Source organism: Lagopus leucura, unplaced genomic scaffold (genome assembly GCF_019238085.1).
Source record: "Lagopus leucura isolate 7727_CA_CO unplaced genomic scaffold, USGS_WTPT01 Super-Scaffold_100022, whole genome shotgun sequence".
NCBI classification, from domain to species: Eukaryota; Metazoa; Chordata; class Aves; order Galliformes; family Phasianidae; genus Lagopus; species Lagopus leucura.
Window position 1 is genome coordinate 4,903,605 of NW_024962275.1, and position 24,786 is coordinate 4,928,390.

At 51.8% G+C, this 24,786-nt stretch overlaps 1 protein-coding gene across 1 annotated transcript; it reads right to left on the minus strand.

The window, feature by feature from the left end:
- Positions 1-341: 341 nt before the first annotated feature.
- On the minus strand, positions 342-24,763 carry PTPA (protein phosphatase 2 phosphatase activator). The gene is made up of 10 exons (XM_042878934.1): positions 24,465-24,763; positions 22,951-23,051; positions 21,595-21,681; positions 16,781-16,906; positions 15,922-16,039; positions 14,312-14,411; positions 13,213-13,337; positions 12,635-12,735; positions 8,031-8,138; positions 342-3,573 (listed from the first exon to the last, which is right to left on the minus strand). The coding sequence occupies exons 1-10, from the start codon at positions 24,487-24,489 to the stop codon at positions 3,499-3,501; spliced, it is 966 nt and encodes a 321-aa protein (XP_042734868.1). The 5' UTR covers positions 24,490-24,763; the 3' UTR covers positions 342-3,498.
- Between the last annotated feature and the right edge of the window lie 23 nt (positions 24,764-24,786).

The following is a 24,786-nucleotide window of genomic DNA, read 5'->3' on the forward strand; positions in this document are numbered from 1 at the left end:
CATAGAGCTGGGGCAGCCCTCCTCCAGCTGGGCTCATTCCAGTTCACAGTTTGGCACCATTTTTACAAGCTCGGTCCCCAGGACACTCAGGAGTCAGTGAGAAAAGTGCTCACTGCTCACTGCTGAAGGTGAAGCCACGTTAATGAGGACAAACATCTCTTCTCCTTGGTATTGGAGCATGGAACAGCCTCCAGAAGCCCTGCCAGATTCCACACCTGGGCCAGGAAAGCCCTTCTTTGAAGCAACAGCGAGACACCCACGACCTGTTCCATTGCAGAAGGCTCCCACCAGCACGTCGGCTCGGGTTTGGATGAGAAGAGAATACAGCAGCGATGCCACAACACGGTTCTGGCTTTTATTCCTACCACCACCACGTGAGGCTGCTCCTCTCAACTCGTACTTCATTTCTTACCGGCTGTCATGAGCATTTATAAAAGAGGGCTGCAAAGACAGAGGCAGGAAGGCCGGTGGTGACCTGTTGAACACAAAGCAGCAGCAGAACAGCTCACCACCGGCCCAGCACAGCCCAGCTCTGAGAAGTGCACTGAAAATCCCAGCTTGCTCAATGGGGAGAAACCCACACTACGTCTGCTGTGCTCACCAAGGGAGGCATCCAAATGAACGCAAAGATGTTTGACCCAAGATAACATTCCCCACTCCCAGCTGGGCACTCACACGCAGCCGGCCCCGTGCTGACAGAGAAGATAAGAAACCTAAGCACAGCTATGGCGGCTCCCATAGAAGAACTGAGAAGTTCCAGGTATAATTTTCTACAGACGTCCAACAAAGCTGCTGAGCTAAACTGATGCTGGAAGTGCTGAGTCAGCACCTCTGGCAGGACAGGAAAAACATCTGAAGGAAAAGGGTTCCAGTTCTCAGCCTCAGAAACGCGGCTCAAACGGCCTTTGGTCATGAGAATCTCTGATCTTCAAGAGGTATTTGGTGGCACATCAGCCAGGTGCCAAACCCCAGCCGGGAGGGAGGGGCAGATGGAGCACAGTGGTTAAATAAATAAATCAAAGGCAGCGCACCACGGAAAGAAAGAGGCTCGCAAGGGAGCAGCCTGGGTGTGCTTGCTTCATGCACTTCAACGAGTCAGTTCTGGTGCAAGCATGCAGCCAACGAACAGGCGAGTGGCTCTGCAAAGCATCTTCCCAGCACCACAAAGAGGGAACAAACCCCACGCAGGAGAGATCAACACAGGCACTGGTGCAAAACAGAGACTTTAATTAAAACCACAATGTTGGGGGGGGTTAAGGGGGGGAATGCTCCGGCCCCAGGCACTGCTGATGGCAGAGCTGTGGGAGAAGAGCTGAGCCCGAGAGCCCATGCTTACTGCTGGGAGCTGGACGGAGGCGAGCAGCCAAGTGCCACCTACAGAGATCCATCTCGCACGGTGCAAGACAAGAATGAGCTGCTCCAAGTCCACAAAGCCCCAGCAGAACAGAAGCACAGATTCAGGCAAGCAAGAGCCACCCGTGAGCCTCTTCCCACCTCCTTGGTGGATCCCAACCCAAGGGACACCGTCCCTGCAGAGCAGCTGCAGGGGAAGGAAGCATCTCCCCACCCTTTTTTGGTGCTGTATTTCATATTCTGGGTGTCCCTCCCACTACACAGGGAGTGGATGTCGACATTTCCACCCATCCTTTTACGTGGAAGCCCCATTTCCGTAGGATTACTGGGAGAGATGCGTCCCCAGCCCTTGGGCAGGTTTGGGAAGCCACAGGCTTTAGCTCAGCCCTCACCAGCCAGATGCCATGCAGCCAGTTACAGCGTGGTGACACTTGCCAGAAGCCACACAGCAAGGAGAGGGGATGCAGAAGGAAGAGCCTGAGGTCTCCTCCACCAGAAGCAGGCTCCCAGCAAGCGCAGGGCTCCAGCCCTATTCCCACTTGTAAAGCCAAGATGACACACACATCTCGTTAACAATTTGAGATTAGAACAAGACTTGAGTCTTTCATTATTTAAAACGCACATTTATAGTTGGTTGAGGCAGCTCAGATCCGTGCCCTGTCCCACCCAGCTCAGGACAACGGCAGAAAGCTCTGCTTTAGCTCTGCAGCCACCTGCTCCTCGCTTCCTCTTATTTAGCAATGCATCAGCAAAAGGCAAGCAATCAGAGAAGGGACACAGCTGCCTCCAGCCCCAGCCAGAGCTCACCCCCTGCCAAACCCAGCCTGGGAACCCTAAGATCTCCCCTCCCCAGATTTGTAGGCCACCTCAGCCAAGACATATGGACACAACAGCTCCAGATATTTCTGCCCTCTGAGCGATGCTGGTGCTGATCAGGACCACGGCTCCATTCATTCCCCTACCTCAAAGCTGCTGCTGGCACTGGAAGTGTGGCCCTGCTGCCTGGGAAAGCACCAGCAGGGAATGATAGAGGGAAGAGAGCTTTCTCCAGATAAAACCTGCTGTCCTGGGCTAATTATGCTTTTTATTTCCAGCACAGGTACGTAAGTGCATGTTAAGCTGCATGCTTATCCCCATGCTGCCTTCGCTCCAGAGATGCCTCCCTAAAAGGGCAGAGGAACATGCTGCTTTATGGGGAAAGCCATTGCTATAAGGCTGTCGCTGTAATTTATGACCAAGCAGTAGCAACCATGGCCACCTCGTGCCATTGAGGCCAGCCCAGCCCCCGGGCAGCAAAGCACAGAGGAGGAGGAGGAGAGGAGAGCACAGAGGGCAGGTTGGACCCAGATGATCCCTACAAAGCAATGAATGTATGTGAACGTGTGATTCTTTGTGCCCATTAACTACAGAGGGGAAGGAGCCTGAGCAGGTACCACTCAGCAGTCCTTGCACAGCTGCTCCCACAGAGCCAGGGCTCTCAGCTCTAAAACCAGCTCAGACCTCACAGCCTCCTTGTTTCACACGAGAGGTGGTGCTGTGAAAGGAAGAGCCAGGCACCCTTGCAGAAGAGATGGCGGAAGGAGGGAGGTGGCTTTCCTTATTAGGGCTAAAGGAGAGGTGGTACCCTGGGCTCCCCGCAGTTCCCCTTTCCCACTTAAGAACCAAGCAGAGGTGCCCTGCTTACAGACACGTGCAGGCTCACACCTCACCCACTGCAACGGTTTCCAAACCAAACAGCAACAGGAAACTTCAACGAAATTCCAAAAGGGAAATTGCTGTTACCAGTGCATACACACGTGCCTTCCTCCCCTCCACACCCCCTTCCTCCTGGGAAGGAAAGCAGAGGGTTTTGCTGCCAGACAGCCCCTAGTGAACCCCCTTCACTCGCCCAGATCCACACGCGGCAGCAGAGCGGAGCACAGCCCCTCAGTCACTTGTGAAACATCCTCATGGCAGGGGCTCGCAGGAGGAGCTGCTCAGGTCCCGTCTCCCGTGCAAGGCCGAGTGCTCTGGGTCTGTGGTTGCCGATGAGGATGTGCAGAAATGGATGGGCTGTGGAACGGGTGAGGTGATGAGGAGGGGGTGAGGGGAGGAGGAAGAGTGCCACGCTACGCCTCCGCTGCTTCGGCTCCTCCCGCTGTCTCCTTAGGATGTCACAGGCTGGATGGGGAGCAGGCTGCCGAACTTAAAATGCTGGATCACAGGGAACTTCTCCAGGCACTGCAGGAGGGGAAACAAAGAGGGGTGAGTTCAGCAGATGTCCCCACTGCCCGCAGGCAGACAGAGCTGCGCCCGGCCCTGGGTGCGGGAGGCAGTGAGCTCAGGGCCGCTGGCTGAGCCGTGTGCTTGCGTGGGGATCAGTCCCACATCCCTCACCCCACATTCCCAGCAGGCTCTTCAGTCCAGTAACACCTCGTATCCCCATCTCCTTCCTTTTAGCCAGGCTCTTTTGCTTGCTGAAATTCAGGCCGGGAGCATGAGCAGAAGAGGCGTGTTTATGTCAGCAGCTTTCTCTCTCACCACCTTCTCATTGCTCTAGCTGCTCCCTTTGAAGAGCTTCACCCTACAAATCCTTTGAGAACTGCAGAAACCCACAGGGAAGAGGCTCTCCCTCTCCAGGACAGTGCCCACGCTCCAGCTCTGAGCACCATCCTGCAGCCACAAGGCACTGCCCACGCTGCATTGCAGATTCTCAGGCCCTCAATAAATGAGCACTAGCAATTTTGCTGCCACAGTTTAAGATGCAATCCTATCCCCAAAAATCCCTCACTCCTAGAATTCCCACTCCCATCAGAGAGTAACGATAGGAGCAAGGATCACAGATCAATCTCACACACCCCCAGCTAGGCAGCTCAGCTCACAGCTGCCTTCTCCAGCTAAGATGGGCTCTGTGCTGGAACAAGAACATCCCTGCTGCTCACCTCCCCGCCACGGCAGGAAGACCAGCAACTGCTGTCAATGACCACGTCCAAGTTTCCCAAAACTTGCCTGTCAGAGCTGCTCAGAGCTTCATTCTTTGAGTCATTACGGATTCAGACTGCCCAAAAACTCATGCAGAGCATGGAATGGATTCAGATCCACACAAACCTCAGCAGGATGTGTGCATCAATTCAATAGCTACATCTACACTAATATCAGCCACATTACCCAGGGCTGTGCTGACCAGAAGGGCTGCAGACCTCCTCACTGTGCTGCAATGGGAGCTACTCTTCTACATGGGACATCGTGTCCAGCAGAAGGAAGAAGCAAGTCCTGCTACAAGTAATGCACATCACCTTCTAAGCTTCCCAAACGCTTCCCAAAGGCTCCGAGCAGCCAGCATTTCCCAGCACAACCACTCCAGCAAGTCCTCAGAGGAAACAGCACAGGATAGCAGTGACGTGAAGCAATAATGCAGAGAAATGAATACTGGAGATGCTGATGGCTAAAAATGTCATCCTAACTGGTTCCAAGGAGTCCCACGGAAGACCTGACTGGTTTGGATTCCTGATGGAGAGACTTTACCACCAATGGGAAGAGCAAGAATCCTCCCCATTTAACACACCAATAGCACAAGGAGAGATAAGCAGAGAAACTTCTCTCTCTATCAGGACTAGGACAATTTCTCTGGGTTATTAAAGGCTCCAGGAGACAGGACACTTCTGTGTCACCTGCAGGTGAAACTGATGCAGCCAATACTAGCTTGACAGAGGGAACAAGCTTATTCCCTTCTTCCTGTCATCCCAATTGTGCCAAAGTCCTAGCTTGAGACTCAACTGGGGAGTAAATTCCTGCATCATATCCAACCTTTAAAGATGGAACTGGGACTAGATTAGTTACAATGGAAAGTATTTCCCATCTGACTGCAGTGGAGAAGGAAAGGTCAGGAGACTCAAAAGCAGGCTCAGGGGAAAAACATCAAGGCTGCCACTTTAACCAGACTCTATTCTGTCGACTTCTTCACTTGTCTTTGAAGGAGAGAATAAGAAAAGACCTTGCACTTCCAAGCTAACACTTCTGCACCCATTATATTTATATTATAGACACATTTGAGATTTCATAAGTACACGGAGCAGAAGATACGTTGCCTTAAATCTGCTCTCTGTCCACAGACCCTGTAACCAGCATCCCAGAGAGCATGGATCCAGGCAAGAGCACATGGATGTGCTTAAGCATTGTGTTGGTTGTTTAAAGTCATCCCATAGAGGGGACACAGAAGAGCCAAAGCATTCACACTGCATTTTAAACAAACCGGACCTGGGAACTGCTGCACTTCTGCCAAGCAAGAGTGGTTTATGAGTGAGCATCTGATTTCTGCTGGTCTGCTCCAAGCGACTGAGCTTTTTGCCTTGCTGCCTCTGCACAAAAGCAGTCAGCACTGAGCACTTTCCAGTCACTGCCACACTGTTGGTTGGAGACTCCATCCTGGATTTCATCTGATCTAATTACAGTGTGTGAGCAGAGGGTGAAGATGCAGTAGGAAGAAGGGGGTGAGGAGAAAATCTTGCTCTCACATTAGCCAGCTTGACAAGAAAAAAAACACGTTATAAACCCAAACCTTCCCTCTTCCCTCCCTCCAAACCCAAGTACTGTCACAGATCTTCACTGAGCTCAAGGCAAACAGCTTTTGTGACAGTACGTGGGGCTGTTGGCTTACTTATCTTCTGCTAGCACTGACAGTGCCTAACTAGAGAAAGACAGCAAAGGTGAAGGCAACGCAGCTGGGAACATCCAGCAGACACTAATGCTGTGATTCTAAGGTGATGTCCACACTCACCCCTCCTCCCCAGCTGGGCAGGAACTGGCTGAGACAGCAGTGGGGTGGGAGGCTCCCCTAAGAAGATACCAGGAATCAGTGGGAACTCCCCAGTAAGTTTCTCCATCCAAGCAAATGTAGGCACTATGCTGTGCCAGGACAAAATACTGCTGCATGAGGACCATACTTAAGATCAGTCCTTTAAGATTTACTAATGTTCTTGGAGCAAGAAGCTAAATTTGAAGTCACACAGCAGTTCAGATCACTCAATGTCTTCCATACCTTATCCTAAATTTGTGCTGTTACTCTTCCCAGCAGCTCCCACATTCTCCCCCAACACAGCCACATCTCTGGGTGTTTCTAGAAACCCACCAGCATCAGGTTCAGCATTTCCACAGAGAATGTAATCTGCTATTTAACATAAAAACACTAACAACCATGGCCTCTCCCACGCCCTGACGGGTTCCCAGAGTTGTACTGTTCACAGACAGCCAGGTAAAACTGCCAGCACACAGTGACCCCAAAACACCAGTGAACATGCCCTTGCATTGTGGGCACATCCCTGCCAAGCTTCAGAAGGAACCAACCAAGTGGTAACAGGGCACGTCGGGCACCCAACCAGCACAGGACAACATGGGGTGCCTGGGGGATACCCAGAGGAGAGAGAACAAAGGCAGTGCTGCGGAGGAGGCAACAGCCCTTCAGCGGTGCTCTCAGGACTGGGGGCTCCCCCTGAGACCACTTTCTCTCACACCAGAGCCTCCAGTTCTGGGTTGCCAGGAACGCAGTGGTTCCGTGCTGGAGCTCTGAGCCGGGGCAGATCCAGAGGGGCAGCACAGAGGGACCCCTTGGGGGTCGACCCCCAGCCCTGCTCTCCTCCTGGAAGCTGGGAGGAAAGCTGAGCTGGGGGCGGAAGGAGCCAGCGGGCCTGGGAGTGACACCTCGCAGATTAGAGAGGTATGTGGCCTGGAACCTAAACACAGGATGTGAAGCACAGAGGAAGGGCTGGGGGAGGGAGCGCACCAAGTTCGGCACAGTTAACTCCTTTGTGCGCTAGAGCTGCCCGCCCAGCCCTTGCCCCACGTCCCAGCAACAAACAGGAGCATGGTTGGCTTGAGCAGAGACCACAGGGTGCAGGAATAACTCCTTCAAGCCCTACCCAAGGGGACTGATGCACCTCCCACAGTGGGCAGCTGTGTAATCCATTGCTCAGGCAGGGCCAGCGCAGTGCTGGCCTTCCAAGCAAGAGATGCTGCTTCTCAGTCAGTTCCTGCACAAGGCCCCAGTGGGGCAGTTTCTGTCCTGCTTCCCCAAGCTCAGGGTTAGCTTGAGCAGGAAGGAGATAAGGAACAGCCAAAATTGCCCAGTTCTCTCAATCAGGGTTTGCCAGGAAAGCCTGCAGAGCCCATGGAGAACCACCAAACCCCACTGGAGGCTGTGCCTCACTGATCTGGTGCACTACGTGGGCAGGACTCAAAGCCAACAGAGACAGGACAGAGCCAGCAGAGCAGAAGGCATTCAACCTGCTTTGGTGCTCCTGAAACATGGGATGGAGGTTTAAACCAGGTCTCCTGCAGCTGGGAAAACAGAAGTGTAGGAATCAGAAGGATGAGTGCATCAAAGCATTGGTCCTAACTTGGAGACCTGAGACTTGTACTATGGAACGACAAGAACTGGCAAAAGCCACGTCTGAAAGAAGGGCTGTTTTGGGACCGGTTTGTGGCAAACATTATGCAGGCAGGAGCCTTCTTCTGGCCTCTGCCAGCAGTACCTTCTTCTGAGCCACACAGCAAGGAGCACAGCTGGCTGCGACAGGCCCCTGCACCAACAGGCACGAAGTGCAGGCAGCAAAAGGCTGATCCGCAGCAAAGCAGAGACAAGGACCTGTGTGGCCATTGGGCAAGCATGAACCAGCCTCCCCTTACCCACCCGCAGTGCTCACCTCTGCCTTGTACATGCGGATGAGGCCCTGGTTGACCTTAGACCAGGAGGGTACGGCACTGATGTTCCAGAGCTGGTTGGAATGCTCAGCAAAGGGGCCCGTCTTCATCTGAAAGAGACCCAAGCAAGGCTGAGGAGCGGGGCCATGCAGGAGCTGTGCACCACTGGTGACTCACACTCACCAAGCTAACATTCCCACCAGCCCTGTGAGCCACACGCCAGCCACCCCACCATGCTGTCCCTCCTTCCACCCCGCTGCAGCCACAGTGCATGAAGCTCCATCTCCTCACCTCCCTGACAAAATTAAGCCTTTTCCTGCCACACTTCTCTAATCAAACCTTCCTATGCACACCTCCCTGTTAATGGCTGTGTTATAAAACCCCACATAAGTCCTATTCTCCCTCCAAGTAGAGCTTGGCTTAACGCTGTTCCAATTCTACCCAGAAACCTCCCTGTTCAGCACTGCTGGGCTTTCCAAGAAAATGACTCATTCCCCATTCAGATAATCAACAAGCAGCACAGACAACCACTGCTGCCTTCCCTGTATGCAGAGGGCAGTGCAGGTCAGCAGCAGCCCTGCGCCCACACCTGGGAGAGGAGGGGACCCACTGAAGCCCCACTCCAAACAAGCTCCAGAGCTGCAGCTTGCCTGCTTGCAGCCGCACACCTCAGGGTGTTTTTCTGTTTAAGCACTCTGGCGTTCCTCCTCCCAGGAAGAGGGGTGTGGAGGAGGAAGGACAAGGGAAAAGCTGCAATCAGGGATGGTTGCATGCAGATTCCCTTGGTGGCTCTCTCTCTTCTTCTCCACGAACAAAAACAGACCCTCAGGGAGAGGAAGAAATATAACGCAGCCTCTCTGAGTGAGCGAAGTTCCCATGACATCAGAAACCACAAGGCCGAAGCTCACGCTAGAAAGGAGCATGGGGAGAGAGGAATCTCTTGGATGCTTGCTCTCAGCTCCAACAACCAACTCCTTCCCTCCATGCACACAGAGGCCTGGCATGAGGGTGGGAAAACAGCCTCCAAACACAGTGCTCTAAAAGGAAGTGAGGCTGCTCAATTTGCTTTGGGAAACTGCTGCTGCCCTTCTGCAAGGTCTGCATGGCATCAGCTGGCAGTAAAAAAAAAAAAAAAGGGGGGAAAAAAAAAAAAAACACTACCTGGAGGACAACAAGCTTCAAACTGGCTGACCTCAGGCTGCAGCTGTTTTGCACAGACCTGTCCCCATTCCCCTCTATCACTCTCATGGGCAGAAGAATGAGTGATGAGCCACCGAGCCATCCCCGCTCCCCTCCGCCGTGCATGTTTCCCTTGCAGATACAAGATGAAACGTGCAGATAGACAAAGCACAACATCATTTGACAGAGCCAGCGTGCCATCAGGCAGGATTTGGCACTGGCAGGCACCACAGTACAGGCTGCACGTGGCAGGGGAGCAGGGAGCATGCGCGTGGCTGAGCCCCATGTGCTGGGCAGCTCGGTGGGCACAGAGCTTCCCCTGGTAAGGCTGATTTGCTGATATGCTTTTCGACGCCAAACCTTCCTCCAGCACTGCCATCCTTCGTATGGCACAGCTTGCAGCAGCCCTCGCACGCATGCTTTGCTTTCCTCCTCATTCCTGAGCTGCAGCAGACTATCAGGGGGCAGCCAGCTCAGCCAGCCGGCCCCGCGCTCCAGCCCTGCTGGCTCCATAAGCCCCTGGCACAGTTGTGACTGCAGCCCACTGGACCCTGCATGCCCAGCAAGGGGAGGCATGGCTATTGTTTCAAAGTGGGGCGGAGGGGAGAAAGGGGATGAGGGAGAAAATGAGCTCATTCCACCCACAAAGGGAGAAGAGGGAGAGAAACAGAGCGAGCTGGGGGGAACGAGAGCGGCAGCGAGCGCGCTGCAGTCCCGCAGTGACCCCAGGGGAACGGAGTGAGTCAGAGCAGCCATATTGAGCAGGAAATTACTCACAGACGCTGCGTTCCTGCCTCTCAGTTCCCAAGAGAATCAGCCTTTTGTAAATGGTTCCTCTGTCAGTAACTGGGGGAGGGGGACGGCTGAAGCTGTGCTTTCCTGTCAGCTCCTTCCCTTCCAGCCGAAACCCGAGCCCTCCCTTCCCAAACCTCCAAATTTAGAAGCCAGATTGAAGATGAAATTCTTGCTGCCTGCCCTGGGCTCTTAAAGCAACACGGCCCCGGCCTCGCGCCTCCACACGTCTCCTGCAGGAAGGTGCCTGGGGAGGTGGCTGTTTCAGCAGGCTTTGGTTTCAGCAGGGTCAAGAGCTGGCAGCCTCTGCTCTGGGTTTTGTCCCATGCTGTGCAAGGACAGCATCCACGCGGTTTTTGCAATCCTCAGAACCCTTCCTTGCATTCAGAGCACAGAAGCAGGCAGGATCCCACCGTGGCAGCAGCACTGCTGGCTCCATCACGTGCTGGGATGGTTCCAAACCAACCTCACACCCTGGGGCATCTCCCTGCAGCCTGCCTCAGCAGAACAAGCTGACAGCAGGGGATAGCTCAAGCTCTAGCCACCTCCATAAGCCTCCTGTTCAAGGACCAAGCATTGAAAACACCCCTCAGGTTAGCCAACAACAGGTCAGCTTGCATAAAGCTTGCTACCATTCCATGTGCAGCAGGGTGGCACCGCAGGGCAGAGGCTTCAGCAGGTTCAAACTGGACATCACCTCCCTGTTACTTTAAGAGTCTGAGGTTTAAATATACACGTGGCAAACACCACCACGGCATACATTCACATCCCTGAAACATCACCCAGAGGCTGAGAAAAAAATATCTCTCAAGAGAATATTCTCTTGGTTGAAAGAAAACAACGTAGCCTGGTCACAGCTTGCTGAAACAAAACCTGTTTTCAGGTTAGTAAAACCTACCAGACTCACAAGGGGACTGCTGCAGTGTTTGCTATTTGCTCTACACCTTTACAGGAGAGCTGTTTTCAGATGAATAGCTCAGAAGGAAATCATGTCATTCATTTATTAAAATCATGAATCCCTTGTACCTTTTTCCCCCCGTTATTTTTGTTTTGTTGTTGATTTTGGAGAAAAAGCAGCACTCAGGGCTGCCCCAGCCCCCCCTAGTGGCAGGAACAAACTTTCTGGGCATCTGAAGGAGAAAAATCCCATTTTAAAAAGAAAAACCTTATTTAAAAACAAAACAAAATAATAAAACAAAACAAAACAGTGCTTGCATGAATATGGATTGCAAACACTACACGTCTGATGATTCAGCTCGTGGCAATCTCTGCGGCTCACATCAGAGAGGAAGCTTCCCTGCCACCAGGTGGCACTGAGGAACTCAATAGAAAAAACTCCACGATCCTGAGCAAGTGTGCAAAAGAGAAGTGAAATCACTTAGTAAAAATGCCTACTGAAAAGGTACCTTCCTGCAGGCAAAAGCGGAGTGACCTGAAGCAGTCTGGTGCTGTGTATTTTAAACTGTTCACATCGCCTGTGCACTGCAGAACCCTCTGCACACGTGAAGAATTGTGTGCTCTGACATTTCTAACAGGCTAGTGCTCTGCCTGGATAGTACAGAGGAAGAAAACAAAACGCATCTTTGCTCCCACTTCCCATGAGGGTGAAGCAGGAGCGGATTTCCTGTCCTCAGCTCAGTCTCTTCACCATCCACAGCACAATTTAGCTCTGCACTGAAGGTGAAATCCTGCGAGCTGAACACTGACAAACCCTACTGGATTCAGCACGACTTGATGCTGCACCTCCTGGGGTTTGGGCCAAAGGCTCCTATGAAAATTTCCTACATGAAAGGCTGAGTTCACGCTCTGTAACCTCCCTTCTCATCTAATCAGTAAATGAGAGAAGCAAGGAGGGGGAAAAGCAAACAGAACAAAGGGGCAGAACTGCACTCTGTCCTTCGAAATTAATCCCATCAACTCCTCCTTGCCATGGACAGGAAATCCCTTGCCACAACAGAGCACGTGCTTCTCACTGTCCCTGCCCAGACCATGCAGCAATGTGGACAGTAAAAGCACGGCCAGCTGAGGGAAACCATAAACCCCTTAAGAACACTGCTGGTGGTTGGCAACACACTGAGTATCAGCAGCCCAAGGGCCCTACAGAATTTGAGCAGAAATGTGCTGCTGATAATGGTCCTGAGAACAGCTGGGCTAACGAAGCACTCTCTCCCCTCCAGATTATTCACGCGTTTAATGGAGAATCTGCTCTGATCTGGAGAAGACGAAACTGCACAGAGGTATGGGAGTCTGCCCTAAGCAAAGGGAGGCCCAGGCAGTGCCCAAGGACTGGAGGGAAGGGAGGTTATCTTGGCAAGCCCAGCTGTTCTGCAGCTCCCACTTCATCTTTCTAGCACACTTGCTAGCACCAGTCTTCTCCATCCAAGTTCCCACTGCCTGATCCAAGGCTATTTGTTTGCTCTTGTTACAGCTCCCTTCAATAGCAATCCACAGCCCATCTCCCCTGATCACACTTTCCCCTCAATATTCCAGTTTGAACTCCTTGAAGGAGAGCACCTCAGACACAACAGTGGTTTTTCTGCACAGCTCTGTTACAGCAAACAGAGGAGGAAGAGAAAAGCAGAGCCAGAGCTAACTGCCTAGTATGAGAAGAACTTTCCTGTGGAAAAATCCTCACCTCTGTAATGAAGAGGATGCACTCCAGGAACATGAAGTCCTTATGGTTTTCATTTACCACCTTCTCATCCACAAAGTGTCGAGGCTCTAGATTTGGATGGTCTGAAAAGAGTAAAAGACAACAGAAAGTAACCTGCATGACATCCCCTTCTGAGACCAAACTCAGACAGGCTTTGTCCCATCCCTCTTTCACATGAGGTCTCTCCCACCAGAACTTTTCAGAAATCAGCACAGAGCCACTGCCTACCACCTCACCTCCACTGCCTTAGCAGTGAAACTGGTAAACTCCCCAGGGCAGAAAACGTGTACTCTAGTGCCAAAACCAGAACTCCCTTCTCAAAAAGCTTGTAGTCATTGCAGGTGTACAGTACATGGAAGCTTTCCACCTCCTGGTCTAAGCAACTAGCTTTATTTGGAAACCTGAGAAAAAAATCCAAGCCCCAAGCAAACTCTGCTGCTGTATTACACACAAATCTGACACATTTGAATTTAAAAGTCAGTCTCAAGCCCCATTATCTCTGCAACCCAGACAGCCAGGGCAGAGGGCAGGCTGGGACATGAGCAGATTTTCATTAGTACCTATCAGCTGGGAACTGCCCCATATGAAAGGTAGAAACTGGAAGTCATCCAAGCCCCAGACGCCCTGGCTGCCAGCAGGTTCCATCCTGTAGGTCTTCTGAAGTTTTCGCATCACTTCTAGGTACCTGAGACAAAAAAGAGGGAAGACTTCAGACAAGGCTGTCTTTTGGACTCCAGACACAAAATCCAGATCTCTGCCTTCACACGGGAGATCCAAACAGACCATCCACTCTTGGAGGGCCCCACGCTCACTTTTGAACCCAACAGAAAAGCATGGATCAGGTTTAACAGCTAAATAAGCACCAAAAGTTGGTCCTGGGAAAGAGCAAGTGGCCCAAGAAGGAAAAGGATGAGCTCCCAGAGCAAGGCCCACTTTGACTGCAATCAATGAACATTCAGGATCACCTCTCTTCAAACAAGTTTTCCAAACCTTTGTAACCAGGTGGAAAATTAAAGCTGGTAGTACTATTGAAGGAGATTGTTTTCATGCCAGAGATGCAAATTGCAATAGATCTCTGGACTCCACATGCCAAGTCTGGTGGTTTTATAGTAATAAAACTCCACCTCCTGGGCTGGAAACACATCTTGAGGAGCAGTGAAGGCCTGCCAGCTTCGCAGATTACTTTTTTTAATGCCTGAAGAGATGTAACATCTGACCAGATATTTCTGACCATCACAGAACTTCATCCAAACACTCTTACAGTATCAATAACATTCCAGAAAGGCACACAGCCTCTAATAGATGATGTGCTATACTCTATTAAAAAGCACATCTGCTTCCTAAATTTGTCTTCACTTTTTTCACTCTGCCCTTCTGTGTAGACCAGCAAACCCTTCAGCACTCATGTCCTTTAGCTAGGCATAGAAGCCCTTGTTTTATGCAGCTCATATCCCAGCTGAAGGACCTCCTTATAGTTTCTCACTCCCAGATGGGTGTGGATGAGTGGAAGGAAGAGGCCACAATCAGCTCAACCTACAGGAGTACGATGTATGGAACACGTGGTAGTGTCTCACACATCTCAGACAGCTGGAAGGGGCTGCCTGGGATCTGCCCTCAAGTGGCCCAATGTTTCCAGCCCTTCTCCTTCTGGTATCTCACCTGTTAAATACTTTAAAGACAATGGCCATCTGGTCATCCACTCTGAGAACACCTATTTTGCAGAGGCAGCAGAGAAAGGCTGCAAACGCAGCTTCATGTCCTACAGTGAGAAGAAATGAGATGTGACACGGGTGTTTCTGGTCCTGAAGACAACCTTATGGCGAGTACAACAGCTCTTCAAAAATCAAAGCACTCACATTCCCACAGAGGAAACCCCTGTCCACTGTCCCTGATGTGCTGCCTTATCCTGCTACAGGAGCTGACAATATTTCATCCCCACACAGCACCCACCCAAAGTATGCCTTCCAGATATTCATAAGGTGGTTATTAACTCTGAGAGAAAAGTTCTTGAGGAAATGCAGCTCCAAGTGGGGGTGCTGGGAGCAAGGCAGGGCCTTCCTGGGAGCTCAGCACAGCAGTGGGATGTGGAGCACTGCAGAGTCGCCTGCTCAGAGCATATGAGAGAACTTCACATCTGCAAGTAAACAGATTTCCTCCCACTTAAAAATATCTGTGTCGGAAGGATGCAGATCCCATGATGCTGGCAGGAACAGACCGTCCCAGAAGGTACTGGGATCTCTGGCTGACCCTCTGCAGCTTGGCCCTCCAGCTAACAGCAGGGAAAAGAAACAACCAGCAAAATCAGAGCAACGTCTTTTTGTGGAAGGGGCCACAGAACCAGGATCAACAGCTCCATGTGGCAAAGAAGTGCAGCTCCCAGTGTAGGAACAAAGTACATCCATATTCCAGTCACCCTCAGTTAGAACACTTGGGACACTTGATTGGGACACACTGGAGGGGAGCAAAGGCTGAAATTCCTTCCCTGAGCTGACAAAACCCATGCATGTGGGTCCCTTTCCAAAGACAACATCTCCCCCTGGTGCCAGTGAGCTGCAGCTTTCCTAGCAAGCACTGCTCAGCTTCCAGCTCTTCATCCTTTAACCCAAGTCCTCTTCCTCCTCCCCTCCCTGCCCAAATCTGAAGCCATCTTTCTTTGTATCCACAGCATCCTACTCTTCTGACCTTTCGTTAGCACACCCATCTCAGCACACCTGTCCTCCAGACAGAGGAGCAAAGCATGCAGTAACCACATGGTTTCAAACCAAAGATTCTGCATTTAGGTCTAACTGAAGCCAGAGTGGTTACTCCAGCCTGCAATTCACTATCTTCCCAGGTACAAAATGCTTCAACATTCAGACTTTGAAGTCCTTCTCTAATCAGCAGTGTCACCTCCAAGGAGCACCAGACCCCGAGACACTTCCTGCTGTCTACAACCTTGCTCCCCTTACTTCCAATATAAGTAATTACATTTTATTCCTCTAAGTTGTCTGTTGTGGATCAGCTGTGCAATATTGCTATATGCAGTAAAGCTACTCCTACAGTTCATCCCAGAAAGGCCTGCACAGCTCGATTCATGTTTCCTCAGATGAGACATGTGAAGAGTGTCACAACCCACAACGAATGCTGGGTGAGGAAGAAAGTGTTTGTAGCAAACTGACCCAGAGAAAACTTGCTAAAACATATTTAAATACAGCCAGCAGCAGGCTCCAGAGGGTCACTACCCAAAGGAGAGCAGTCTCAGCCACTGAGCATGCTCAAGTAATAAATACCTGTGCCATAATCAATGCGGGTAGAGTTCCCCACGGATTCTTTCAGGTACACGGCCACTTCTGGTGCAGCACTGGCCAAATTTTTGGGGATCACTGTTGCCACCAAATTTTCTGCTTCCTGGAAGACACAAAAGACTCCTCCAAGTGAGTGTACATCTGTCACAGTCCCCACGGGCAAGACAATGCTCATACACTGATGCAGAGGGGAGATCTACAATGGTGCACTCTTACATATGTAAGAGCCAGCAATGACAGAGAAGAGTATTTGCCTATTCTAGAAGCAGAGAAATGGAATAACTCTGGGAGAGCTCATCCTAACACCTATCCAGGCCATGTGTATCCTGCAGAGTGGGGAAGAAAAAAAAAATACATCAGCTCAGTTAACCACTGGTTCACCCACAGGACCAAAGCATTAACAGAGCAGCAGACCACCTGCAAAAGGACATTCCTGCTTGGACTCTGTGCCACCTCCAGAGCTTGGTGCAGGGCATGTAGTCTGAGTTGAAGAACATCAAGCAGTTTCACAACCCTCCTCTGATCTTCTCTGTCATCTGTTCGCTAATAGTTACAAAGCAAAGGTCTTCCTTGGGCTTGAAGGACCCCAAAGGCTGATTCAGGACTTGGAAACTCATCAAAGAGCATTTACATGGACCATATGGTCTCATAAGAGGTGAAGACAGCAACAGATCAGGAGTAAGTGATATATATCAAGAGAAGGATCCTTCTCAGCTTGTCTGCGCAACTCCTTTGTAGACTGCTCACTTGCCTCACAATGATGGAATCACTCTGTTATCCCTGCTAAACATGCTGCCCTTCTGTAGGAGCTGCATTTAACATTGTACATGAAAGACATACTCACCTGGTCTAGTTTGGCATACCAAGTCCTGAAGGCTTTGTTCCCAAAGCGAGAAGGTTGATCCACTGGTGGGGTTTCATCGATCCATCTGTCAAGGGTGTTCAGAAGAGCCACCAGCTTTTCAATTGGCTACAGAGAGAAGAAAAATGAGGGGTCATGGTCTGTCATGAAACAGAGCAATTCCTCAGGCCTCTGCCCTGGCTTGGAATTGTTGAGGCCCACGCTGCCCTCCTCAAGGGTGGAGGGCAGGAACAGGATGTGCCAACTTTCCCCAAAATGCAGAATGGCCAGGCAATCCTCCCTCCCTCCTCAGATCAGCCCAGTACAAAGCCCAGCCTGAGGCAGTCTCTCCAGTCGCCCACACAGCCTTTCATCAGCTGCTACAGTACTATGCTCTAAAACCTCAGGGAGAAGAGCTAAAGCAAGCTCCTAGCTGTAGGACACACAGGGCTGAGTAGCAGGGAAGTGTCACACGATTCAGGGATCTCCAACAAAACTCAGTCTCTGCATCTTCAGGGTCCTGTGTGCCCAACACAGCACATACCATACAGCCACAGCACGTACCATACAGGTCTCGAAGGTAAACTTTCCTTCTCAAGGCCTTTAATTCTGTCCTGGAACATCTCAGGAGCCAGGATTTGCAGAGAGGATGTTTGCATTTGTACAGCACCCAGCACAACAGGGCCAAATCTCAATTCAGCATTCTTAGAGTAACCACATTGCTTCAAACTTGCACCAGCCAGACTGCTAAGGCAGCTCCAACCCCATGATAGCCAGTGCACGTTACACCTTGCACAAGTGCATAGGCAAAATGCAGTCCATCATGAGGATGAAACAGCCTGGCTTGCCCCAACAGCCTCATCAGAGCAAGGATGAGAAGCTCTGGGTTCTAAGAAAAACATCTCAGTACAAGAACAATGCTGATGGGAAGGCAAAGACAACAGCAAGGAAAGAGAGCTGATTTCTTGCATCCAGTGCTAGAAGGAAAAAGTGAGGAACGTGTGTATGATTTAGGAGAGAGTGACTGGACAAGGCACACCAGCAGCCACAAAGGAAAAGCAGCGAGACCCAGAGAGCCACACGCAACACAGTATGGTGTCTCAAGCACTGTAGGCCACTATTTTAGAAGCTTCAAGCAGTTTCATTAGGAGGCTCTGCTGACAACCCATGGAGCCTGCCAGAGGGTCTGGGATTCCCCTTGCCCAAATACAAGCAGTCAGTGAGCCATCAGATGCCACAGCAGCTGGCCAGGCCCTGGGCAATGTAGGCTCCTCTGTCTCGAGAGGAGATTCCTCCTTCAAGGGGACAAAGAGGACAGCAGAAACAGCGGCTGGTTTGACTTTGCTGGAGGCATCGACCGTGTGAAGCCGGCTGGTCTCCTGGGCTGTGGTTCAATTCTTCCTGCTGCCTGCCGGGAGGATGAAGAAAGAGCCGAGACCAGCAAGTTTCCAGCCCTTGAAGTGCTACTTGAAGGGGGTGGGGAGGAGACAAGGCAAAGCCAAGCTGGACAGCAATCCCTGCTCCCTCTGAACCCAGGAGAAACAGCCTCACAGCAGCACAGTATCCCTCTGGCAGCACTCCTTGGAGCTCAGGACGTGGTGGGATCAGAGAGTGGGGAGAGGAATCAGGAAGGACAAGGATCCACTCGTTCCACAGGACTTCAGCACTTGGCTGACGAGCAAGGCCAGGGGCTGAGAGGAAGGGCAACACCTCACCTGAGCACACCAGAAACGCAGAGCACCAAAGCACAAGTGTGCTGAGGGACAGAGGTCCGCTGGGGAGGCTGCATGCTTGTGCCAAGGATCTGCACAGACCAAGGCAGCACAGCCCTCTTTGCTTCAGCCCTATGCTGCCCAAAATGCTGCAGAAGCTCAGCACCTCCCCACTGCAATGGGTCGGGTTTGGACTCAGCTCCATCCCTTCCTGGCTATTGCATTCCCCTCCAATTAAGCAACAGCATCCTCAGCACCGGGTTGCATTAAATAATTAAATCGTGCTGATGATTTATCCGCCGGCACCAGCAGCTCATTACAAGCAGCTCCCGTATTTCAAACCCCTCTCAGCAAGCACTCGGAGCTGCCTGGATAAATGGTTGCTGAGGACGGGTTCCTTCCCCCTCCCCAGATCTGCCCGCAGGCCTCGGGGAGAACAGAGTCCAACCTCCCCTTCCCCACTCACTTGCTTTAAAAGGATTAAAAAGCACAGCCCCACTGAAGGCGGGTGAGCAGGACCCAGCTGCCGGCTCAGCCGTGCCAATAAATAATTAAAGAGATGCGGCTCGGTTTGGGCTCACGGCCCTTTGAAAAGGGGTTATTAAAAGCAGCAGCTCCCATTGTCCTGCAGAGGAAACTTGTGCAGCCGGGGCTGACCCCAGCAGGGGGAGGGAGGGGAGCAGCAGGGCTTACGGGAACACAACCATCAGCACCGCTGCAACCCTGTTTTGCCTGGCTGGGTTTTTAAGCTCTATTTTTGCTTTACCTTTCCAGTGATCAAAGCAAGGACAGCCACCGCGCCCCCCCTTGCTCTCTTTGCTCTTCCTGTTGTGCTGATTTCGCATCGCCTTGACCCTGAGCCTGCCGCCAGTCCCAAAGGAGAGCTGCAGAGCCTCGTGCAGAACAGAGACCTGCCAGCATCACTCCCAGCAGGGGCAGGAGGAGGTGCTGCAGAGGCATCAGAGCAGCCAGGGCCACCCGCAAGGAGCAAACCTGATCCTGGGATCCTACCAGAGTGGGAAGCTGCTGAAATTAGGCCATTTGCTGCTTCCCTTTACAGAGCAGAGCAAGCCATGAGGCCAGCCAGCTTCCCCCAGTACTGCTGGGCAGTGGGCTGCTTAAAGGGAAGGTCTGCCCCTCGCACAGCCAGCATTAACCTCTCCCCTTGCTGCACTGCTGCTCTGAGCAAAACCAGCTCTGAAAGCCCACCGCAGGCTGCAGCCCAGCACCCGCTGCACAGATCCCATGTGAGAATTACTCCCTGCAGGAGAAGGCAGGTCACGGCCTGCTGATGTCACACAGCCCCTGCCAGATACAATGCCACAGTGCCACACAGCCACCCAATGTCTCCAGCAAAACTCCAGATCTCTCAGCAGAAGAGGAGCAAGCTCAGCCAATCTCAGAAGGGGCTCAGCCCCCAAAGGAGCAGGCTCTCACTCCAGCAGGCTGTTTGCTACCGACACACACCACTACAGAACCTATTAAGCTGTCTCTTTCAAAGCAGAACAGACCATGCTTGCAAAGCAATACCGTCAGTCGCAGAGGATACGCATTCAGCGGAAAGGATTCCAGGAGGTCATTGCCAAAGGAAGGCATCTCCAGCATTTGATCAGGGAGGAAGATGGGACAGCACAAAAGCACATCAGCAGCAGGTACGGGCAAAAGAGAAGAAAGCAGAGCAGAGATGCAAGCAGAGGCCACAAGGGGCTGAGCCTTTAAAAGCAAAGATAAGCAGTTTGATCTACAAACAAACCTGCATGAACAGGCAACCTCATCAACAAGGCGACCCAGGGGATGCTCCACCTGTGCCTCCAGTCACGGGTTATTGCTCTCCCCCACGCGAGGGGAATGGGACATGTTCCCTGCCACATCCCCAGCAGCCAGGATCACATCTCTTGTTTATTGCCCGTACTGGGGCTGTGGGTGGATCAATTCACTCCAAGAGGGACCCGTGCACAGACACAGCCTGACAGCCTCTCCGAGGGGGTGGAAGAAGAGGGAGTTTTTGTTCCTTCCTTTTGTACATTTTTAATGCTTTGTTTCCCTATGCTCTGTGAATGAGCAAGATTGTGACAAAGGCAAAACTCAAAGGTGAAATACAAACAGTGGAAAGCAAGAGTGGCATTTGACGGCACATTCTACCGAATTAAAGGAACAAAGGCTGGACACAAAGCCTGTTAGAGAGGCATTCGTTATCCCTGATCCCCCCCATGAAGTACAAGCAAAGTTTCTCATTCACACATCGTTCCTTGAAGGGAAGGCTGGACTTTACATGCCTGTTCCAGACACAAATGGCTAGGTTAAAGATCGTTGTAGGCTGCCTTCCCACACAAGAATGAATCTATAAACGCACAGGCCCAGTCTGCTTTCCATTCCACCTAGATCTTCTCTAGCCAGACCGTTCCCAGCTGTCTTGCACAGCTGCGATAAGCTCAAACAGTAAAAAGATACCAAAGAATCTCCTCATTCCAACACGGAACAAGGGAGGAGAATTCAGCATGCAACATGGAAGCACATGCTCTGCAGATCACTGCAGCACCCATAGCGACCTCAGAACAGTCTACACGTGGCTGGAGGAAGGCAACAGCAGCAGGGAAGCTGCCCTCCCTCCCTCCCCTCTGACATCCCCACTGGCTCCAAAACACTATGCCATGTCCCTGACAAGGACATTAGAACAGGCCCAGCACCACATAGATGAGGTCACACAGAGAGGCAGTGGGAGAAGCAGGAGCAGTACAGACTTCTCTGCCTTTTGGCTGCAGCCAGGAGTTTTTGTTAGTTTAGTTAGTTATCACATCTACAAAACAACCCCGGTTGAAGCCAGACTGTAAAATCAGGGCCAAAGCACATCCCTTCTGAAGCTTCCTTTCCATCACCAGTTTCTGTCCATCTGTAGCTTGCTCCATTTCCTACCAGCAAGCACACAGTGCCTCTGCACCAGGCTGACATTTACATCCCCAAACACAGCCCAACTATATTTATTCTCCCAGATAAGTTGTCAGCTCATCCCTTGCTTAGGAGATAATTACTGTAGAGACCAAAATAAAAAAATAAATCAAAAGCAGCAAAAAAGGAGAAACAAGCAGATCTAAACTCCCCTCCTACCTCTGAAACGTTGTATTCACAGGTCAGTTTCCTGCCCTTGACACCTTCGTTCAGGGTGAGGATGAAGCCCATGTAATCTGCGTATGCCTGCAAACACATCCAAAAGAGCAAGGTGTCAGTGAGTACCCACAGTCTGTTTGAATAAGCACTGCAGCATGATCGTGCTCCTGGACACCAAGGGAACCCTTCCCAGAACACAGCATTGCTTTCTTGGAGACAGCCAGGGCACAGGGCTTGCTGTGAGGTTATTGCTATTTCTGGAAGACCTTGAAGGCAGATGGTGATTGCACCAACTCTGCATTGCTGAAAAAATTATGGAGAGAAGAATTCTAGGAAAGCTCACACCGCCCTGAAATCCTTCTCTCAGCTCCCTGCCTCTTATCAGGTCAAATTCACACTCCCTGGCTCTGCAGAATCTCTGTGGTGTCCAGACAGCCCATTTCGCACTGCTTCTCCCAGACCTGTCATTATCTCCTCTTTTCTCCTTCTGTTCTCCTGCATACATGCATGATGGAGAAGTGGGAGACAGCCCAAATTCCTCACCGCTGTGCTGCTTTTGAAATATCATATGCAGAACAGCTCAGTAGCTTTAAGTCTGTGGAATGGTTAGAGTAGCACACTGCCAACTCTTGCTCCTTGGGACCCTGTCACACCAAAATCCAGAGAGGAGCAAGTCCTCAAACCCAGAAGATTTAATAAAGGAAACTGCAATCCCCAAGTTTGCTAGAGAGCTGGTTACAGTAAGGTGTTCATAAGACATTAAGCAAGAGTTTGTTCCTAAACAGCAGAACAAACAGGAGAAACAAGTCTGGGCCATCACTGCCATCTCTTAAAGGCAGAGAACAGAGAATCTGCCTGTTCCACCAGCCCCACAGACACTATAAACAAAAATTACCCAGTAAATTGAAGGCTTTGGCTCTAGAGCCCTTTCCAGTACAGCACAGTGGGAAGGCACCAGGAATCAACTCACTCTGATGTCGTAAGAAGGCCAGACAGCCAGATCACATTCAAGCTGAATTCAAACAGCGCTGGGTAAAAGCTAGTACCTCACAACATACAGGTTATGCAGGGTGAAACAGTTACCACTTGGCATGCCAGCAGGGAGCAGTAATAATTCTTACACCTCTCTTATCTCCTTCAACTTTGGGGCTCTCCAGGCTCCTTTGAGCATTTGACACCTCACTGCCAAGTCATTTTCCTACAAACAGGCAGCGACTCCTGCTTTAACACACATCAATTAATTTCCCATGGCTTGCCCAAACCTGCTGCACACCTAGAGGCAGTTACCAGTCCAGACTCAGCTGCCACTATAACATAATAAGCACTTACCAGTTTCCCCTGAACCCACAGACATACCTGAGAGCGCTTCCACTTGCCCATGTCAGAAACCATATTTATCTCCTTCCTGGGGATCATGAAGCTCTGCTGGAGAGGAGGAGCCATCTCCTCTGAATTGCCTGGGAGGTGCAAGAAAGAGGTGAAACAGAGGCAGTGGGTGAGCAGCAGCCCTCTAACCTTCCTCTCATAGAAAGCAACATTAATGTCCCAGGAGACTGAAAGCAAACAAATCTATCTCTGCCCATGCCTTTATCTCACCAAGTCCTGCTCGCCAAGCAGTATCCTCTCAAGGATACTGAAGCTTGAGGGCTTCAGAAGGTTGCATTACGTCCACTGTCTCTACTGAAGATGAGTTCCCCAATCAGAGAGAGAAGCCTGCAGGAGCTAGCAGTGATAGCATCCAGCTAGTTTCACTATTTCTAGGGTGAACAAGCCTCAGGTCATGCTCAAGCACTAAGCTTTCCTGACAAACCACCTGTTCTCAGGGTGCTCTCCCTGAGCTGCATTCCCCTAAGAAGTACAATTCCTGCAGACAACACAAGAGCAATTCAGTAGATGGCAGCCCAGAGCAGCGCTCCCCATTCCAGAAGCACTGAGGATGCTGGCTCGCAGCACCTTAAAGATCAACACTACAAAGATCATTTGGAGGCAGTTTGCAGTCTTCTCTGTAAGCATGACTTCTACCATGGAATCAGTGACTATCCCAGTTGGAAAGGACCCACGAGGATCACCGAGTCCAACTCCTGCCTCCACACAGCAGCACGAGGCAGCAGAGCAGACAACTGTTAAAGAAACCAAGGGCTAATGCAATTTCATGAATTCTATCAGGGCCAACCTGCTCACCACATGAACCCCAGAACACCTGCAGGCCTCTGCCTGCTCAGCACCTGGAGAAGCACCTCAGCAACCGCACAGCGCAGTGTTCCACGGCACCCATTGGAACTCCTTGAAATGTCATTATAGGCTGCATTTCCAGAAAAATACCACCCGAGAGCAAAGGCAGCCCTACCCCTGTGTGTGCAGAGCAGGGAAAAGAGAACCCAAAGTCCTGGGAAACAGGGAGGATCTGCTATCACAAAAGTTTGGGAAATCATTGAGGACGGAACTTCTGCATGCTGCGAGCTCTCTGTCTGAGGACCGATGTCAGCTCCTCGCCTGTCCCACCTGCCCGCGAGTTCTGCTTAACAGAATGAGATTGAGGAACCACGCAGGAAGGCTGAAGGGGAAGCGTGGCTCCGCTCCTCCAAAAACCCAGCCGACAACTGAGAGCCACCGCTTCGGAGCCCCTTTTCAGAGCAGCGTCCGACACGAGCACGGCGGATTCCTCCGGGCCGAGGAGCCCCGGCTCGCACCGCCCGGCCCGCCCCGCGCTGCCGGCCCACGCTCGGCTCGGTCCGCCCCGCTCCCCGCAGACACCGCTCCGCTGCGGACACGCAGAGAGGAGCGACGGCTGTGGGGGTCCCGCTGCCACGAGATGAACCCCGATCCCCCGCCAGCCCTCGGGGCACCGCAGCCCCCGGCCCTGCCCTCACCTGCCCGCCGCTCGCTCTCTGCCATCTTCCCGGAGGCCGCTGCCGCCGCTCTCACCCCTCAACTCTCACCTCTCACCCCGGACGCCGAGGCTGCCGGCGGCCATCTTTAAGCCGGGCACGCACAACCCGGCTGGCCGGCCGTCTGGCTGGCTGGCTGACCGACAGACCTCCCTCCCGACCGCCAGTTGTGCCGTTGCCTACTCAGAGGGTGTGGAGGCAGCCGTGTTCGAACGAGGCGCCTCGCCAAAGCACGGAGAGGGTAGCCGGCAACGGGAGAGCCGCCTCGCCGCTCCGCCTGCGCTCGCTCTCCTGACAGCGGTGT